This window comes from Gordionus sp. m RMFG-2023, chromosome 1 (genome assembly GCF_954871325.1).
Source record: "Gordionus sp. m RMFG-2023 chromosome 1, tfGorSpeb1-WG-v2, whole genome shotgun sequence".
Taxonomy (NCBI): domain Eukaryota; kingdom Metazoa; phylum Nematomorpha; class Gordioida; order Chordodea; family Parachordodidae; genus Gordionus; species Gordionus sp. m RMFG-2023.
The window spans coordinates 33,360,025-33,381,457 of record NC_088775.1 but is presented as its reverse complement, the minus strand read 5'-3'; the positions used below and the strand labels follow the sequence as shown (position 1 = coordinate 33,381,457).

General features: G+C 27.9%; 1 protein-coding gene across 2 annotated transcripts in view; it reads left to right on the top strand.

Annotated features, from left to right (window-relative positions):
- Positions 1 to 21,433, top strand: part of LOC135929633 (uncharacterized) — a 31,272-nt gene that overhangs the window by 2,727 nt on the left and 7,112 nt on the right. For both annotated transcript variants that reach the window (XM_065466308.1, XM_065466317.1), the window contains exons 3-10: positions 4,397 to 4,698; positions 4,865 to 4,958; positions 6,223 to 7,019; positions 7,648 to 7,755; positions 14,437 to 14,542; positions 14,832 to 14,943; positions 20,064 to 20,543; positions 21,212 to 21,385. In XM_065466308.1, coding sequence (XP_065322380.1) covers positions 4,397 to 4,698; positions 4,865 to 4,958; positions 6,223 to 7,019; positions 7,648 to 7,755; positions 14,437 to 14,542; positions 14,832 to 14,943; positions 20,064 to 20,543; positions 21,212 to 21,385 — 2,173 coding nt within the window. The remainder of the gene's footprint in view (positions 1 to 4,396; positions 4,699 to 4,864; positions 4,959 to 6,222; positions 7,020 to 7,647; positions 7,756 to 14,436; positions 14,543 to 14,831; positions 14,944 to 20,063; positions 20,544 to 21,211; positions 21,386 to 21,433) is intronic.

Genomic DNA, 21,433 nt, shown 5'->3' with positions numbered 1-21,433 from the left:
TGCAATTAAGTCCAGGATGCATGATCTTTCTAAGCTTATCCCATCCTCTATTTTTGATAATATGATAAGGTGGGTCGAAAATATTTTACCAATTTAAACAGATTCTATTTTAATTAATCCCATACTCCATTGTTTTAAATTGCTATATATTAATTGTATTTAGTATGGAATAGATAGTTATAATTGTAACATTATTATGGAAATTGATATTTCTAGTGAACTTTTAACAGGAGATGTTGCTTAAAGAGAGCTATGTTCCACCAATTTTTTTTCTAAACTCCATCCCTCACATATTGGGGAGCTTGTTAACAAGTGATATTAGCACTCCCTCCTCGCCAAATTTTTTAAACAGACATTCTTTCATTTTTCTTTATTTGACATTTTTTTATAGATAAATTTAAATATTTATTTTTCAATGTTATTATTAATTTAATGCAAATGAAATGAATTATATTTTTTTATGAATAATTTATATTTATAATTCAACGTTATCGATTTGCATTGATTAGATAGCTTATTCCGCTCATATTTTTAACGTATTAATACTAATATAAACGTTAAAAGATTTAAACATATATATATTATAAATTTGCATGTATTCATTTATAAAAATAGTTATATGTTAACAGTGTTAATTAAGTAGATCTAAAGCCAAACGAATCGCAAAAAATATACTTCAACTATTCATGTTAAGTCTAAATTGCCACTATTTATGATCGTGAAATTTGATTTTTTTCTTCTTCCCCTTTTCAATAACCTATAAACATTTGTTTATAAATGTGGCCTAGGCGTGAAACAATTTTATAAGATCATAATTTTCGCGACGCGTGAAAAAGATAGAACCAATTTTGTTCGAAAACTTAAAGGAAAAATAAATTAAGAAAGCGAGATAATTCACAAGCTCATCAAGATACTGAGATATTCTTAAAACGATTATGTACACACTAGTTAATAACCCGTCAAGAATGACGGGGTTGAGGGGTAATTAGTTTGTGTATATGGTACTAAATATACTTAATTTAACATTTTTTTAAAAATATTAAAATTTAGGCGAAAAAGAGGTAAATTTGTGAATCACACCTCATAAGATATTAATTTCTGATTCATCTATCATCGAATAAGGGAGAAAAGTATGATGACCCGTCTTTCTTGAAAGGCAAAATGAAAAATATATAACTAACAGTACCAGATCTTCCGTTAGTCAGCATTGCTGAGTCCGTCAAAAATGACGGGGAATGAGAATTTTCTCCTTACTCTTATGATAGTTGTTACCTGTTATTTGAAAATAATATCCAATTTTATTCTTTATAACCCCTTCCCACCTTCAGGTCAGGTCAATCCATTAAAACTAATTTTAAATGCTATGTTTTGAGTCAAAATATATTTAAAGCTTTTACTTGATACCCATATCAATATTATTTGTTAAAATACATCTATGCCTATTATTTAATATTGAAAAAATTCATCCAAGGGCATAATAATTTTGAAAAAATTTCCCCAACCCTAACCAAAGATCATAGTAATTTTGGTAGTTGAGAACTGGAATATAATATTTAAATTTCTCCAAACCCAACCAAAGATCATAATAATTTTGGTAGTTGAGAACTGGAATAAAAATTTGAAAAAATCATAATGAAATTAAAAATACAATCAAAATTAGATTTTATGGGCCTTGTTTATTTGTTATAGGTCAATGTCTGATCCATAGTTAATAATAAAAAAATTCCCAAGCCTCCAAGCTGATAATAATTTGAAAATTTTCCCCAAGCGTAGCCCAATATAATTTATAAAATAATTTCCAAGCCCAGCCCGACCCATTATAATTTAAAAAATTTTTTCTTAAATGACCAACCGATAATAATTTTGAAATTTTTTTCAGCTTCCAATAAAAAATATAAATATATTCCAAGCTCAGCCCGACACATTATAATTTAAAAAAAATTTTCTCAAACCTGGCCAACCGATAATAATTTTGAAATTGTTTTCCCAAGCCTGGAGCTTCTAATAAAAAGATAAATATTGATATATTTAAATTACTTTATCATAATATAGTTTCATATATAAGGAAAATTATATTATAAAATTAAATATAGAAGGCGGGGGGTGTCTGGAAAGAACGTTTGTCTAACTAACGTTAAGTCAGTGGTTCGAATATCGTTGATTCTTTTTTAAAAAAAAATAATTTAAGATTAGAGGTATATAGTCTCCTTCGATTTATTTAACATTAAGATGATAGGAAAGTTCATACCAAAAATAAAAATTAACATTAAGATGATAGGAAAGTTGATAACAAAAATAAAAATTAACATTAAGGTTATAGGAAAACGTTCATTTCTTGATTCCGGTGATTATATATATTAGATTACATTATAAATTCTAAATATCATAAATGATATAATTAGTAATATAGGGACAGACTATTTAAAAATAAAATTGAACTGCTTAGTTTATTGATAAAATTAAAATAAGCTCGTCACGGATCAAGAAAGGTTAATTGGTATACCAAAAAAATATGACATCGATAACTACCTTATTTGTAGTAAATTTACGCTTTTCACGTACGAATATTTTTGAAGGGTTTACCGCGACGATACGAAGGCTGATTTTCAATTCATCAATTTAAATCCTAAATTTGACCATTTAAATATACCGATATCTTGTACATCAAAAGTACCTTTTCAATAGCTAAATCTGTCACTAATTTTATTTTGGAACTAATTGTGCTGGGGAAAAACGAACTTTATCCATGAACTGCTTTTTTTATTCGCCGGAATTTCAATAAAATCTGATTAGTCTGATTACCGATCACCGAAAAATGATAGTAGGAAATCATTCAGAAATGATTAAGCTATATGTACATTTCTCTTGCCATTAAAGTTAAATATTTTGATCATACCAATAGAGGCAACTATACACAAGTCATTCATAAATTAGTAAAATAAACTTATATAATTTTATGTCTACACAAGCAAAAAATGCATTTTGTATTAATGCGCATAAAAAAGGCACGAATATTTGCGGACTCCTCTGTTATTCTTTAAAGATGTTTCGAAAATGAAATGCACAAATTTGCTTTTTTAAATTGCTAACCAAGACATAGACTATTCCAAAAACAAATTAAGCTAATTTGAAAAAAAAAACAACATTACATTTCCACAGATATATTTCTTGATTATTTATTTAAGTCATAAAAATGCCTTTTCAATTTTATCTATAGTCATTTTATTGTACGTTTCATTTAAAGTAAAAAAAGGAAATATGGGGGAAATAAATATAATAACCGCCTTCTTTCTTACTTGTTAAAATAATTGTAGATGCGATAATGCAAATTGGACAAGAAGGAAACAATCTTCGGACTTTGAAAAAGTACGGGGAAAATATTTCTCTTAATAATCACTAAAAAATATGATTTCTGCGGTACGTAACGCTTATTTCGTAGTGCGTCACCGGAATTAGAATAAAATGGACGGGTTGGACACGGCTTAGATTTTTTTGTTGACTAAGGGCTGTCCCTGGTTTAAAATAACTTATTACTTTATGCGGGATGGGTCGGGCTTGAATTTTAATTTTTACATAGACCTGGGCTCCGCAAAATTTTGAACCAGGCTGGCCATCTGATTTGAATACGAAAAAGTTATTTCACCCCATTAAAATTTAATCATGGCTGTTCATTGCTAATTAGTAGATAAAATCTGAGTATGAGAAATTAATTTATTATTTGTGCGGCGTGCTTTCTAAAATAAATATTCGGATATTTAAGATAGGGGAATTGAATCATAGAGATAGTTGAGTTTAAAAAAATATGAACTTTTAAAGCTTTTACCACTCCTCTGATTGACCACCTTATTTTCAACCTGACCTTCCCCATTAGTCTGTCTTCTCCTTATCACTAAATCTTATTAAATAATGTTTTAAAAAAATTATCTATATATTTACCAAAGAATAACCGTCATTTTTTAGTGGTCCTTATAGAGCGTTCATTATATTTTAAATTTAAAAAATTTGCACAGCAACCATTACTATATAATCAGGATTTTTTAAAAAATTTTAATACCAAGAATTAGTAACGTTTAAACTCCTAACTTTGGCCAACTCCAATACGGCCTAGCCAATCTTTTAGCCTAAAAAATATTCTTAAGCAAGTTTAGCCTTAACTTGAAGTTTAAGAATACTTTTTCAGGATTAAAACTTGACTAAATTGTCCTGGAGTGCCAAAGTAAAGGAATTTAGCAACACTACCGTTTTGAAAAAACTAGTGATAATTATGTAAACTTTTTTAGTTCTCTATTCCAAAAAAAAATACAATTGATGGGTTTGTTACCTTCTGATTCCAATCTAAGATACAAACATTTCATATCAAATCATAATATATATAAAAAAAAAATTTTCAAATAAGTTTGCGGCCGAATCCTATTTTTACAACAATACCACGCTGCCTTTCACCTCCAATTATCGATTAAACAAAAATCTGGCTATTCCGCGTTACGAAACCTTATTTGATAACACTTTCGACGGACTAGATGAGGATGGAAAATTGAAAGGGTTTCATATAAATGAAACATTTAGTTCTGAGAACTTTCTGAGCAAAATTCCTAGAAACAATTTTAGAACCCAGCGTAATAAATGCTCAAGATTTCAGACCCACCCGTACTTAATTCATTTCGGATTAAATCAACCGCTTACTTGCCCGGCTTTTAGGTTGGTTATATGTATGCCAAATTATTTTTTCATTTTGATTTAAGTGTTAACGAAATTTTTAAAATAATTCGATTCGTCATTTCTATGTTTTTATAGTACAGTTCAGAATTTTTTAAAAAAAAACCATGTATAATTATAGATTTTCATTATTGATATCTGTTTACAGGGAATCTGACAAAGGAGATACTGCTCAGTTACCTCTGATTACTCTATCAGAACTATACACTAATAAAGCCAACTATTCATCTGACGCGGCCACGGTAAAATTCTAATAGATTAAAATATTAAAATATTAAAATCGATATTTAAAATTTTATTTATAAAATGTCATGAGGTATATGGAAATCTTTAAAATTTAAATTATTAGTGCACATTTTCTGACTTTAAAGGCCTGATTTCTTCAAAATTGTATTTCAGCATGTGTATATAGTATTTATACGTGCCCTACGAATTTTAGACAATTGTGCCCCTCAAATTTTGAATCAATTTTAATTTAAATCGATTTTTCCATATTTTAAATAAAATTTAACCCAAAATTTGACAAAAATTATCAAATTCGTAGAGTAATACACTTACACACTCTGGAATAAAAGAGCTAAATCAAGTCTTTAAAAATTAAAAAAATGCGTTAAATAAATATAAATGAACTTTTATATTTAGTTATTTCATTATGCCCTGAATTCTAATAAACCCTATGACCTATACATATATAGCATTAATTAAAAGTTGGTTTATTGAAAATTTGATGATTTAGCATTGTATAATTTAATACCTATTTATTTACTATGCAAATGTCTACATATTGATTATTTTTATATATAAGAACCACACGTTAACCTTAATAAAATTTAGTTTCAACAATGCTTATATTTATTACTCAAAAACTTTTTAAATAATCACTATTCAAGGCTTATACCAATATTAGAAGATAACATAATAATCAGTTTAAGTATAGAATTTGTAATTTTTTTAATAGTAATTTATCAAAAGCTTTAAATATAAAATGCACTTTTTGGCGAGGTAAGCTTGAACCCAAATCCTCTTTAGTTATTTGTCACGAACCTAAAAAATATTCTAAAATGGGTTTGGTTTGGATTCAACAATTTCTTAGCATTGTAATTTGTTTAATTTAGATTAAATTAATATTTGGATTAAAAATTCCAAACACCAATCACTACATTATTTTTCTTATATTTCCCATCATTCAAATTGAAATTCACGAATTGAAATGTAAATTTATTATAATATCTTTATGATTTTGGTACTTTTGCTTTACCATATCCCATTTAATATATTCTAAGAAACTTTATTAAATTTGTATACTGTTTTTTTAAACTTCTTAAAATTCAGTTATTATTTGTTTAGAGGCCGTCAAAATTTTTTCTCACCCACCCCTTCTCCATAAAAATTTATTCTATAAATACTTTGTTATAATATAAAGAGTTTGATTAACAAGGATAGTGGGAATTTTTTATACATGCATTTTAAACATTTGATACAAATTTTTTATTCATCTAAATCTAGGTCCCACCACCCTATACGATGGCAGAATCCACGTCCTCTACTTCCACTTTTTCACCCATGCTTATTCATGTCTCCACTCCAATTTCTTCTATTTCTTCGGATGCGCCAATCATTTTAGAAGTAGGTACAACGATCCTATCGCAGGAGACCGACGACGTCAGTCACCTCCACCCTGAAGATCTACGTTTTTATCGATTGCCAGTTACTGAAATTCCGCCTTTTGACGAATGGAAGCAACGTCTCTTTCGGGTACAACGCGAGAAAAAACGTAACAACGACAACAATATAAGTCGAAACAACGGCATGGCTAAGGGCGTTAATAGCAACAACAATAATAGAATCGAGGAAAACGGTAAAAATTTACATACCGATGATTCCAATTCTGAAATTAATAACAAAGTCAATAATGAAGAAGGATATCAACTTTTGAATGACAAGGTAAATCTCTACAACATCAACGACCCACTGTTCTCGTCCCCTCTCACCCCACTTCCTCCTTACGATCCCTCCATTGACGCCCATCAAACCGCTTCCGTTGATATATTAAATCCCATTCCAAATAATTTACACACTCATATCTCGCCTCAGACTAATTTGCGCAGCGACAATGTGAGCTCAGCTGGAAGCCTAATCGAAAAGGAAGTGGAAGGAGGTGGGGTTGATGATGACAAGAATTACGCATCTGCCGCTTGTGGAGCCAAGATACTACACCGAAACTCGGAGGCAATTAATCCAGGTGGCGTCCTGCAGGGTAACCTCGACGATTACATGCTCAACCCCTGCTCGGCTCGTGTCTGGTAAAATTCATATAAAATTAATTGGGATAAATAAGATAATAACTACAATTTAAACGGCGGCCTTATGTTATTTACATATTTTAAACATACATTAATATACAATATTTATATTTCCTGGTAGAAAGAGTTTTAAAAATCTGAAATAAATGATTAAATTATTAATTATTTTTATGGGTTCAAAAAAAATCATATATTAGTATTATAAAGGAGTCGGCTACGTTATTTATTCTGAATTAAATATGCCTATATTAATTAAAGCTCATCTAACTTTAATTATATTTAAAACTTAACTTAAAAAAAGTTTAATAATTTTTGATTTAAAAAAATAAATGAGTTCAATTTAAACATTTGGTTTGTGTTTAAATTTTACTAATGACTTATGAATTAGATATTTTTTGATAAAAAATTTGAAATTTAAAAGATAATTTTTTTCCAATCATATTTTATGAAAAACTTTTAAAACACAAGCAAATTCTTTTTATACCTGTAGTTTATAAAAAGAAGAGAGAAATGAGTATCTTTCTAAAAACCATATCTATTATAAAAATAATATTTTACTATGTTTACTGTATAAAATTTTTAGGTTATTTTTGATTCTTTTTCAATATTTTTTACTTTGATAAACAAGGTTTACCTTCGAGCTCTGCGAGCCTGTTCAAATCAAAAAAATCGAAATCGCGAATTTAGAACTCTTCTCCTCTTCCCCCAAAGAATTCAGGGTTCACATCAGCGACAGGTTAACACCTCACACATATTATGCATTTATAATATAGCAATATCTTTTATTCTTCGTTACTCTATGATTATGATACATTTAATTTTGTTCTTGACAAATAATGGAATTTATCTTACACAGAATAAATATGGACGAATGAGAAAAGGTAAATCTTATCATATGATTAAAAATATTTTTTTTGGTAATAATTATACTTTATTATCTTGCACCAGAAACAAATGCATTTTTATGTTTCGTTCAAGTTCCAGCCTTAAAATTGTCAGTTCCTATTTTGTTCTAGTTTTTGTAACGTTAAAAACATTAATTGTATTTCTATTATAAAACATATTTTGTTCATTAATCATATTTTTAATTATAAGTCAATGATTGCATATAATATAAGCTTTAATATATTTTATTACCGTTTATAGTTGTGTTTTGTGATGTTGTTATAAATTTGAGTATCAAAAAATTAAAATACCTTTCAACACTAGCTTGATAAAAAAATTGATAAATAATTTAATTTAATTTGTTTATGTGAAGCATACTGGATACTGGAATAAAAAAGTCAACACTTATATATATATGCCATTATAAATATTATATTTACAATTGTCTATTAAATTATCCATTGATTGATATGTTTTGGCATAGCAACACTCTGGAGATAATTGTTACTACAAAAAACCTGTTGATATTTTGATCTGGTGTTTTTTTTAACCCACATTTTAATTCTAAAGAAAATTTAGAGATACATTATTATTTGACTATAAGTTTTATAGTTTAAATAAAAAAGTTTGATTAATTGTATGTTTTAAATAGATATTATTTTATAAAAATATGATACAGGGAAAGATATTCAGGGCCAATTCACACAAGCACCAGGAACGAGGGGTTGGGGGGCGGTTCAATAAAGATTGATACTCGGGATTTTTGTGGGCGGAGACTTGGGAAGGCGGTTTAGATAGTCCTTTGACCATTTGTCTAGGATTTAAAATACCAAAACAAAGGTGCAAAGTAGTAAGGAATAGTCGGAATCACCCCACAGAGCAATCTGTGGTTTTGGTTATATTTATTTTCACTTTTAGACATTAACGGAGGCTTATCAAGGAACTGCCGGAGCCTCACCACTTGGCACATTGTTTTTGTTATATTTATTTTCACTTTTAGACATCACATATTAGCAAGTAACAGCCAAAGTCGCACCAAGGAGTAATCCATGGTTTTGGTTCTGTAATATTGTATATGGATTGACGATCACCATCCAGGAGATTATTTCAGAAAGAACCATGTGATCTATGTATTATGTATGAACTGTATTTATACGTTTGTAATCTCCCGATTATGTATAAATGAGCACTACTATTAATAAAGGTTGTGTATATGACCTGTCAAATACGATTCTGCCAATTGACTAATATTCGACCTGTCAAATTCAAATAAATGTTTATAAACAAAATTAACTTTATTTTGCTCTCCATGGCAAAGTCTTGTTCTGATTTATATTCAATATTATTATTTATTTAAATTTTTTTAATCAATTTTCCTGTTGTCGAGATCTTCAATCGAGTTCTGTTTCAGTAAGATTTATAACCCAAATCAACCAATTTCTTTCTGAAGAAGTAAAACTCATAGTTGTTAGTAAAATGCCACTTCTCGTAATAGGCATGGTGAGCAAAGCACATTCTACTAATTTGAGGTAGGAAACTGATTGTTTCTTATGGAAGTTACTGCTTTTCACATAATTTGCTATTAACATACTGCCCTTAATTCTGACATTTATCATATCACTTGATAAATTGATGATCACCACCTTGTAAAATGTCTAATAAATTCCCTTAATATTCGGAGCATTGTGATCAAAAGTATTTATATCGTATTTGACCTTATCTTGGTCAGATACTCTTCCAGCCAGGCTGAATTTGACCGACTTGCCAGCACTGCTATTAATAAATATGAACTTGTTATAGGTTTTATTTATTTTCACTTCTGGACATATCTCAAATGGGAGTTTAGCAAGGATCGGTCGGAACCGCCCTACGGAGCAATCCTGTTTTGGTTATTTTTATTTTCAGTTTTGAACCTAGCTTAAACGAGGGTTTAGAAAGGAACGGCCGGATTTGCACCACAGAGGAATATGTAGTTTTGGTTAGTTTCAATAATTGTAAAATATGTTTATTTCAACAAAATTCAATGTATAAATTAGAGATCTGCAAAAGTAGGCCCGGCCCGCCCGAACCCGGTCCGAAGCCATAATATTTTTTAAGAAAATTTGGGCCGAGTCGGGTCGCGCCTTAGAAATTTTTTAAAATATATCTAAATTTATCAATTTTACGTGAATTTTTTTTGTAAAATAAAAATATGTGATTTTATTTATAGAAAGTAGACGCCAAATAACATATATCGTTTATTTTGAGTAATTATAAAAATTAATTTCTATATTTAAATAAATTCGGGCCGGGTTGGCAAAATTTTTTTAAAAAAAATTCGGGTTCAGGTTGGGCCGGGCAAACCTTATAAAAAAATTTTAGGCCAGGCCGGACTTGAAAATTAGGCCCGATGCAGATTACTAGTATAAATATCATCGAAAAAAAGTTCGTTACATTAAAAATAATATCATCAACAAAAGCAAAACTTTTTATAAGAAAAGAAAATAATCCTTATGAGTAAAATTACATTCATAGGTATTTTTATACCAAAACAATGTTTTTTATTTAATGTTAATATCCATTTTCACGAGTCGTTTATTTTTATACATATATATACATTGTATTGTATCCTCTCTAGCCATCCCCATATTGTTTCAAAAATAATTACTCATTTAAATTATCATGAAAACAACACGTTTATACGGAAAAATACTATCGCCTCTGGTTTGATCCGTTTTTTGTGGTATTGACAAAAATATATGACACATTATTAAAGTGAGGTAAACATAATAAGTGAGATCAATTTTTTTCCACCTTACCAACTCAAAGGTTAAATTAACATACTTACATATTTTTCCGAACGCCACGGAACTCTCATGAAATTCTCGGATTTTCCATTCTAGTTCCTTAACCTTCTTCAAAGTAGTACGCGATTTATATAAATTAAAATTACATTTTTTTAAGAGGACAAAATATTCTCTAAAAAAAAGATGACTGGACCATATAGATAAAAAAATTATAATAAAAAAGGAACCATCGCAGGAATGCATGGATGTTCAGAAATTTTAAGTTCACACATTGCAGTTCTGAATGGGTCTAAATATAGCGCATACTGAATGAGCATTTTCCATTAAATTTTATATTATCAGAGTTATGTAAAAGCACCAATGATGTAAATTAATTTTTTTAAATACAAATATAATATTATTTTTAAAATTGTATTGTATTATTCTAAATATAAACGATGATTAATTATTTTTATGGTGAATTCTAAGATTTTATAAGTTCTTATTTTTCTGGACTTGGAACCTTAACCTGGTTTTAATATAATTATTACTGAGACTTCTTGTGCTACAGGAAAAAAGAAACTGAAAAAACCTGCACGAAAATATGGAGCCTTCTACATCAAGTTCTTACAGTATTTCTTGGATCTAGAAGAGACTATTTTGTATGCTCTTGGAGAATCGGGACCTGAAACACATATTTCATTTGAAGCTGATACATTAATCGTAGTATAAGTGCCGATTTTTCTCACTGGAGTGTGTATTAATAAATTTTATTACACAACAATTTTTTTTTATTGAAGCAACACAATCTTCTAATTTATTTTTATTATAAGCATCTATGAATTATATATAAAAAAATATATAAGATTCAAAATAACTCATTTTTAAATATATTATTTGAACATTTAAGTAATATATTTTCTAATATAAATGGATTCCTTTTTGTTCGTTGTGACGATAACACAAATTTTAGCCCCGAAAAAGCCTTTTCTACAGAAACTTGTGTTGCGGGAATCGCCAGTACTATAAGAGCAAGTTTATATAATTCTGGATATTCAAATTATTTCCATTTCTAAAATATAAAAACTGAACCGGTTTAACCGTTTTTATAAAGGTTCTTTTTACTCCTTCAAAAAATAATTATATCGGTTCGGTTACGGTTATGGTTCAGATATTTATAATGGTTTAACAGTTCGCTATGGTTCACTCCGGGTCCCTGATAACAACTTTGCGATATATCTTGATTTCCCACATTACATTTTTCTAATATTGATTTGTACCCACTTTCTCAAAAACAGTTACCATAATTAATTCTCTACTATTAATACTTTTATAATCAGACATCACAGTCATTATTATCTAAAAAACTCCATTTCATCCCATTTCTACCTAACAATCTAGTTGTAAGTGGAAAATTTGTTACCGAATGAGTAGCATTGCGATAATTTAATAAAACATCTGCTAACATGAGCTCATCGCAACTCCCTAATTTTATAAATCATATTCCTACGAACAGCCCTCTTTGCTTGCCATCCCATTAGAGTAGAGGTGATAAGCAGGAGTAAAAATATGTATAATAACCTTACTTTGTAAAAATTTTTTAATTCATAAGACATAAAAGCTGGCCCAATATCTGATACCAATTCTACTGGAACCACATCGTCTACAGGAGCTGGGGTGGGGGCATAGGAATAGTTTGCATTCAAAAATCTTAAAGGGGGGTGGGGATGTCATTTGGGGGGGGTTAGGGTAAAATGACATTTTTAAAATATATATGGATAAAATTTTGTTATAATAATTTATAATATAATTATAGACCTATCATAATATAAATTATGGAAAATGTTACATTTTTATGGAAAGTATGAAATAATGTTGGGCCAACATTTTAAAAAAGGGAAAAATATATTATCCTATTTTATATAACCATTGCCATCATTATATTCCTGAACAACTATTTTTTTTATATAATACTTAATTTATGGATTTATCAATAAATTATAATTAAATAAAAAGCTATTTTGAAATGAGAATAGTTGGAGGCAAATGAATAATTAAACTATTTTCTTTAGATACCATTATAGTTGCAAATAGAGGTTTTATATTATTCAATTTGATCCTTTCTTGGTGGGATAAGGATATATTTCTTACGTAAAAGATAATATATAGTTAATCATTAAATGTCACAAAAAATTATGGTAAAAATTTACCTATATTAAAAATCTAAATAGTCAGATAAAATTAAGAATTTTTTAATTATATATCTATAAATACATATAGTAAATTTCTTACCTCACAATATATTGTGACTTATGAAATTCTTAAACTTGGGTCACAATAGAAGGTTTGGATGTAATAGAATAAAAAATTTAATTATTATTTCAGCCAAATGTAACTAAAGAATATATTATAAATTGAAGCCCCCTTTTCATTAATATATTTAAAATTATAATGGCAAAATTTAATTGAGTTGGACTAATAATATAATTATAATTGCTAGTGCAAGCGCAAGTTGTGTGTCTCTGAAACGGGGGATCTAGGGTTTGATACTGGTAGATGGCTAAAAAATTAACATCCTATATAGTCTCCTTGAATTTTAATACTTTAAGATGATACGAAAATGATCATGTTTTGATTATGTATATTGATAACTGTTTTTATTCCACTTTTGGATTTGATTTTGACTTAAATCAATGAACTATTTGTGATTTATCAAATGGCTCTATCCAATTTACAAATACTCTATCTCACAACTCCCTCTAATCTGATTGAGGATATATTAAATATTGATATTAAAAGAATTAAATAATTCTCTAAATTTTATTCAGAGGATATAAATGCATCTGAAGGCCAATTGATTTCAGAATTTATTTGGCATAAAAGACTAATTTTTTTAGATAATCCTCCAAGAAATACAGCATTGCATACTTTAAAGTATGTTTTATAAGTTTCCATATATATTAAAATTTCTGAATATTTTAGCAATGATACCAATTAATACAAGCACAAATGAGAGGACCTTTTCTTCATTACAGAGAATAAAAACCTATAGTATGACATCTTTAAAATTGATTGAATAGACTAGATTTACTCGAGATCTAATCCCCATCACAAAACAAATTTTAAAAAATTGGCGCAATCGCAAAGATTATATTTTCATTTATGAACGAAATTTTGACTAACATTTGCATGAATTTCTCGGCAATCCATTTATCTAAATTTGACGGGGGAAAAAACCTTAAAAATATGTTCTATTACATTTGTATCAGTTAATTTCACATTTTTTGAATTTAGTTTTTTTTATATAATAAAGAAACTTTTTTCACTTGATTAATTAAATTCTTATATTTAAATTGACCTATTCTTACTACTAATATCCATTCTACAAGCAATTCCTCGCAATACAGACTACCAATATTTCATTCTTCTTTACATTCAATTATCAATCAATTTAAAATGGAAAATTATATCGAGCTCTGATATATAAGACCGAACTATATTGTTCGCCCCAAACCAAGTCGGCAATGACGTCGCATTAAAACCCCTTTATTGTTTTTTTAAATATGAAATAATTCCAATCTAGTTCGCTGTGATGTCTAAATGACATTCCTCTGAAATTATTTGAACAAAATATACAATTATCACCATGTATTAATAGTTACTTTATTGGGTGTTAATGCCTAGATTGATAATCTTATGTTTTAAATTGTTAATTAATTGTCATATAGATAATTATCGCTGCGTATTTAACTATCAAAACAAACCAGATATCCTACCAAGGAATGGCTCATGAATAAAACTTTCGTTGCTTCCGATGAGAGGAAAATGCAATCTTTTCGCGTGGATGCCAATTTGTTCGCTCGATACATTAAAGTATTATCTTATCGTTCTTTTATAGTTCATCATTTTTAAAAACGTAGTCATCAACCGTATAAATTAACTTATTACTTATTTGGGAAAAACAGTTTTATACAATGACCTTCTTTTGATTTTAAAAGTCTATATAACTTAAAATGTATTTAATGTTTTTATATATAAAAAGGGGTTTCAAATATATAAAATCAGCTCTTTTTATTTGATTTATAAAATAAATTTGTATAAATATCTCAAGGTCTTCTTGCCCTCACGAGCAATAAAAGAAAATAAATTTTTGATTTTTTAGATCGAGTTGTTGAGTCACCACGGTTCTGAACATTACTGCCCCCTAACGCTAATTCGAGTTTACGGGACCAACCTGGCTGAGGAATTCGTCCCTGAAGATGAAGATGATGAAAGTTTAAACTCTTTTAAAAATTGTTCAAAATATACCTAAAACAAATTTTTTGTTAGATTTTATTTAATTCGATTCGTATTTTACGAATACGAATAACAAAATTATTCTTTTTATTCCTTATTCGATCGAATAATTCGTATGATTTTTTCATATATGTAAATTTATCCTATATATTCGACATTATTCTTAAATATTGTAACTTATTCACAAATGTTTAAAATTTGCAAGTTAACGAATATTTTATTTTTTTAAACTTTATTTCTATATAAATCACTCAGAGTTTGAAAAAAAATCTTTTAGGCAGAAATCTTTATTTTTAAAGAAGAAATATTTTTGTTCAAATTTTACCTAAAATTCTAAATATGTTAATAAAATATCTTTTATAACCTAATTATAATTTTCATAAACAATAAATCTTTCAAGATGAAATCACAAATTTTGTAAAAATAATTATTTAAAGATTCATAAAAAATTTAAGATTTTTTCATTTTTGAAAATATTTTTAAAGAATTTAATTTTTGAATCAAATATTCCACGAATTAAGTCGAATAATGTTTTTATTATTCGTACGAATACAAATAAGGAATTATTCGATTCCAAAAAAAGAATCGAATACTAATAGTGCAAATATTCGTTTCGTATTTTTGTAAGTATAGATCAACAATATATATCTGTTAAAGATAAAAAAAAGTTTTTCTTTAAACCCCCTCTTTTATTATGTTAAAGATAAAAAAAATTTTTTTATTTGACGGTATATTGGATTCATTGATTTAAGAACCATTTCCATTTTTTTAAGCTTTACTACACATGTATATTATTATATTATCTACCCCAAATAATATTGCAATTATGATTTGAGAATCATTACAACTAATCAATATTGTTAAAACGTTGAGCCATGTTCAAAAACTCTCCAATTTTTTACTTTCAATTAACATTAATGATTTTATCCAGGGATGGACAAATACTTTAAATAAAGTATCCAGAGACCCGGACGGACCAAACAGAATATTCAGATTTGAACTAACCGTATAATTTTCTGAACCGTAACCGAATCATTATGTCAAATCGCTAAAAGGAGCAAATCCGAATCTTATATATTTTTTGAACCAGGTTGAACCCTTGTTTTATATATAAATTATAACTTATGCCATAATATTTGATAATTTACACTTTACCTTTCCTGAGGAGTTTTATTAATTTTATAAATATTTTTTTTCTCTCTAATTTAATATTTATTTTATTCATAAATGTAAATCTAATAATATTGCAATTTATAATACAGATAAATATTATAAAACCTGGAAAACTTTATAATTTTTTTTAAACCTTTACCCAACCGGAACCTTTATCATTGCAATTGAACCGTAACAGATCCGGATCCTTTATACATAAGGTCGCCCTCTTAAAATATTTGTATTTAAGATAAAGATACAGATAATTAATTGAAAAAGGTATATATATGCAGATACTTAAAAAAATTGTCATGATGTGAAACCTTATATTTTTGGACCTTCTGTTAAAAAATTAAGGCATAATGATAAACGAAACACTTTATTTATATATATTCCACTTAACATATTTTCATATAGTATGTATAATATAGTATATTACAATTAAGATTATATATGATATTAATTTTATAAAAGTATAGGACAATCTTATCTCCGTTTAATGGCAATTTCCCGTTATTCAGGTAAGCCAGTTTTCCCTACGATTTTCCTTCTCCAATTTTGACGGTCCTGAGCATCAATATCTGAGAGATCTATTTTTCTCATATCTGCCGCTATCACCTTTATTCACGTCATCTCGGGTCTTCCTCGAGGTCGATCCTCCTTTTTTTATCAAGTTGCATTTCTTTACCCAGTTTTCTTTTGTCTTACGTTCCATATGTACAAACCGTCTTATTATATTTCTTCTTATTGCCAGTCTAATCACTTCTATTTACATCCTTGCTAATTCCTTGTTAGTTTCTCTCTATCTCAGAGATAATCCACACATCCATGTAAACATCCTCATCTCCATTTTTTCCCATTTAGCTTCTTGAGCCACTTTATTTCACCGCCATAAACCTAAAAACTCCTCACACAGTTTACATAAACTTTTCACTTTAACTTCAGAAAGACATACTTGTTAGAATAGACGACATCACTCTGAACATCTTCCATACTTGTCTAACCCTTGCAACAATAACAGAATCTACACCCCTATCTACGTTTAGCATATCACCCAAATAGCAAAATAGTTCATATAAAAAAGTAGTTAAAATACATTAAAATTTTTCTAAATTATCATTATATTTAAATATAATTAATTTCTCAAATAATTCATGACAAATGCCTATTTATAGTGTTGCGCAAGCTTCTAATTTTAGCTCACTCCAAATGGCTTAGCCGAATTTTTGGTAAAAATATCTCATAAATTAGGCATCAGCTAAGGAGCTCGGCTAATCTCTCGTCAGCATTACGTAACAAATATAAATAAAATAATTGTATTTAAATAATTTTGATAAATATAAATAAAATTGTATTTAAATAATTTTAATTAATATAAATAAAATAATCGTATTTAAATAATTTTAATAAATATAAATAAAATAATTATATATAAATTTTAGTAAATATGAATAAATAATATTTCTTAAGTAACTCTCGGACCAGTAGTAGAGCTCTTTAGACTCTGCCTAATTTTTAACTAATTCATTTTAACAATTCTTAAACTAAGCTTAATTAGGCATAGGCGAGATTTTTATCCTATAAGGCAACACATCCTATTTGGTCTATTGACATGGTTTGCACAGCAAAATAACTGTTCAACTGGGTTGAAGTAGGCAGCTAATATTATACTTAAAAATTATTTTGATGTGCTTATATTTATGTAAGTTGCTGTTCTACATACAATCGTCTTCTATATAATATAACATTTCCAATTCATTTTCTATAGCCTCATTATTTTTAGAAGGTATATTATTAAACCAAAAATAATCACCTGATTGGTCAAATGCATTAACTTTGTCCATAAAAATAGCATATGCTGTGCTTCATTAAGCAACAGATTTTGCAAATATTTTTTTATCATCATTATCAATCCTTATAATTTTGAAATAAGGTTTTTGAAATTAGCTATAAAGCAGAGATGTGCGGACCATGAATCCTCGTATTTTGCTTGAACCCGGACCCCTTTTAAAAGTGGAGGGTCTAAGGGTTTTAGGTGTCATAAAAAATTTAAAAAATAAAAATATTTTTTTTAAAAATTTAAATTTTATTAACTTTTTTTGTTGAATCATTTATTTTATCATCGCGTTTTTCTTTCAATTTGACTTCCATTTTATTTAGATATTGATAACATAAATTATTTTCCAGTGTAATAATATTTTATTTTGTATGAAGCTAGAACGATTATTAAATTTGAAAGATTTCTGTAATGATTTATTATAGGAGTCGGAAGATGATTGGTGCCAAAAGGACATTACTAGTGTATTAGTTCCTTTAAAAATAACAATATTAAGATTACAATCCGAATAATTATGTTTATGATTTTAAGGCATATGGATTAGATGCCGATTAGATTTAGAAAAATTTACAGTCCTTTTTATACGAAATATTAGAAAACATGAAAATTCGAGAGCAAAAATATTTGCAAAAGAGTGTTGTATACCCTTCTATATATTTAGACCCTCGATATCAAGTTTTATTGAGTATTGAGCAAAGACAAATGGCTAAAGACCATCTTAAGGATTTATGGCATAATCAAAACTCCATTATTTACAATATATTGGAGGCTACGACAATACCTATTGGTTGTAGTGATAATAATAATGATAGCAACATTGATGATCTAGAAATTTTACTTTTAGATAAAGAAAAAAAATCATATTATCATCAGATAGAAAGGAGGATCAAAAAAATGCCTATTGCATCTTTAATAGTAAAGTTCTCAGAAGTTAAGAGAATAAATAAGGATATAAATATTTTAAAATTCTGGGAAGAAAATTCTTCAATATATTCAGAATTATATATCTTATCTAGAATTTTCATGGCTGTACCGGCGACACAAGTACAATAATTTTATAAAGAAAACTTTCTATTTTAGGTAAGGATAGAACGTGAATTTTTATCTTTGAAATATATATTGTCTACTTTCCTTGGAAATCTCAAGGATGATATTTTAGAAGATATTATGATTGTACGAGAATAAAACATTTAAAAATATAAATTATTTCATTTTTAAATTTTTCATTTGAAAATTATGAATATGTATATATGAAGTATAATAATAAATGAATAAATAAAGAATCTTATTTTGAGTCATTATTTTTATGTTCCTTGAACCCGAACCCTGGACCCGGGTCCTTTCAAATTTTATTTCTGTACCCGGACCTGGACCCTTTTTTTTGCCGAAAAGTTCACATCCCTGCTATAAAGTTATTTTATATTCATAATTAAAATTATTAATAGATCCACTTTTATTTTACCCAACTTCGGTGGCTTTAATAAATGGTAGGCAAAAACGTAACGTTTTGAAGTTTCATGTGTATTTAATAAAATTGGGACCAAATCCCCATAATAACAATCCCTGCAGCTTAGAGCACATGAATTTTCCTTTAAGTTATTATTGGTTTTGTACTGCAGTAGAAAACTGAACATTTATTGAGATATATGTTTGTTATATTATTATTATATCAATAATATATTACCTTTAAAAAATGTGTAAAGATTATTATTTTAAGAAGATATCATTAAATGTTATTAATTATCGGTGGTAAATTTATAAAAAAGGTTTATTAGTGTAACTTGGATTTAAATTAAATATTTAACTTAAATTAATAAACATTTAAATATACCAAAAGATAAATATTAAAGTATCTGTATCTATTGCATATTAAATATTTAACACTTTTAAAAAAGTAATTAAGATACAGATAAAAGATACAAGATACAAAAGTATATTTTATCTTGTATTTAATATACAAAGTATTTGCTATACTGCCTAACTCTAATTTTATCAACATTAGATCTTATCCTTTTTGAATGCCTTTATAATTTGAGAAATGGGTTCCCTCAGGGTCAAACTTCTTTGGATTCACAATATTTAATTTTAATATATATTTGAAAAAAAAAGATGTAGACTCCAACTACCGTGATGACGTTATTAGTGAAGCCCGTGCCGCCTTTCGTGGAGATGTTCACGATACCACCACAGCTCCCTTGAACGATAACATCATAACAACAGCTTCATCAGACCGTTACATTATTGCTAATTACGTAACCCTGGAACATTCGGATAATAATTTTAACGAAATTAATAATAGTTATATCAATAACAATCTATCCAACGTCACTAACCTCCAAAAAATGGGCAATTTAACAGAAAATTGCAAAGGAATGCATTCATTGAATAATATCGAGAAAAATTTTATATACACCAAAGAGTCTAAAAATATGAGTTTAAAAGAGTCACAGGTAAATAGCATGGGAGATAGAAAGTTAGAGGATTTAACTAAGGATTCAAATCCTCCTAATAGTCAGAGGGATTCTAGAGAAGGAACGGCGGATAATTCAAGTGATAAACAATCTAGAAATATACTCCTCAGTGCTAAAGGTTTAAACCACGTTTTTTCATGATTTTTTATGAAAATGTTTCTTTACGTGTAACCGTTTTGTTTTATTTATCTGCACATTTTAATAGTGAAGTATCAATTTTTAGCAGGTAATAAAATACTCTTATCAACCAAGAATAACCATATAAGTAAAATAATAATAAACACCAATCTTATTTTAGTTACAATGTATACTACATATTATGATTTATGACAGATTTTACCATGGCAATGCTTCAATTGCAAAATGATTTTTTTTGCCATTTTACGATTGATATTTAATTATTTGAATTTTTCAATAACTTATAATTTTTTAAATGAAATTTCACTTGAAAATTATTAATCACATTGTGAACGAACTACTATATTATGTTACATTACAATTTTAGAAGGTCGTTCATAGCGAATAATTGCATAAGCCATTTTTAAGAAAATAGGTTATGATAAATGATTGTTGAATTGAATGTATATAAGATCTACCTTTTAGTTAATAAATAAATGATTGAACAAATAAAACACAGGAAGAAACCCAATGTCCATCTTAACCAATATTATAAAATTCGAATTCAAATTTTTTTCCAATAATACATGGATGGCACATACACTTTAAATAAATGCATGGGTGATTATATGGATCGATTAAATATTTTTTCCTTATTTGTCACCTCAGACGCCGTTTTAACAATACTAAATCACGCGAGCAATGTTTTAGTGCCTACTGATATCATGAATTCCCAACATAATCATCGAACGCATGCCAATCATACCTCCCTCGATTTGCTTAATTCTGGCAGCCATGATATCACACTTAATGACACAACCGACGATTTATCATACTTACAAGGTTAAACTCTATATTTGATATTCGTAAATAAGGAGAATCTTGCATTAT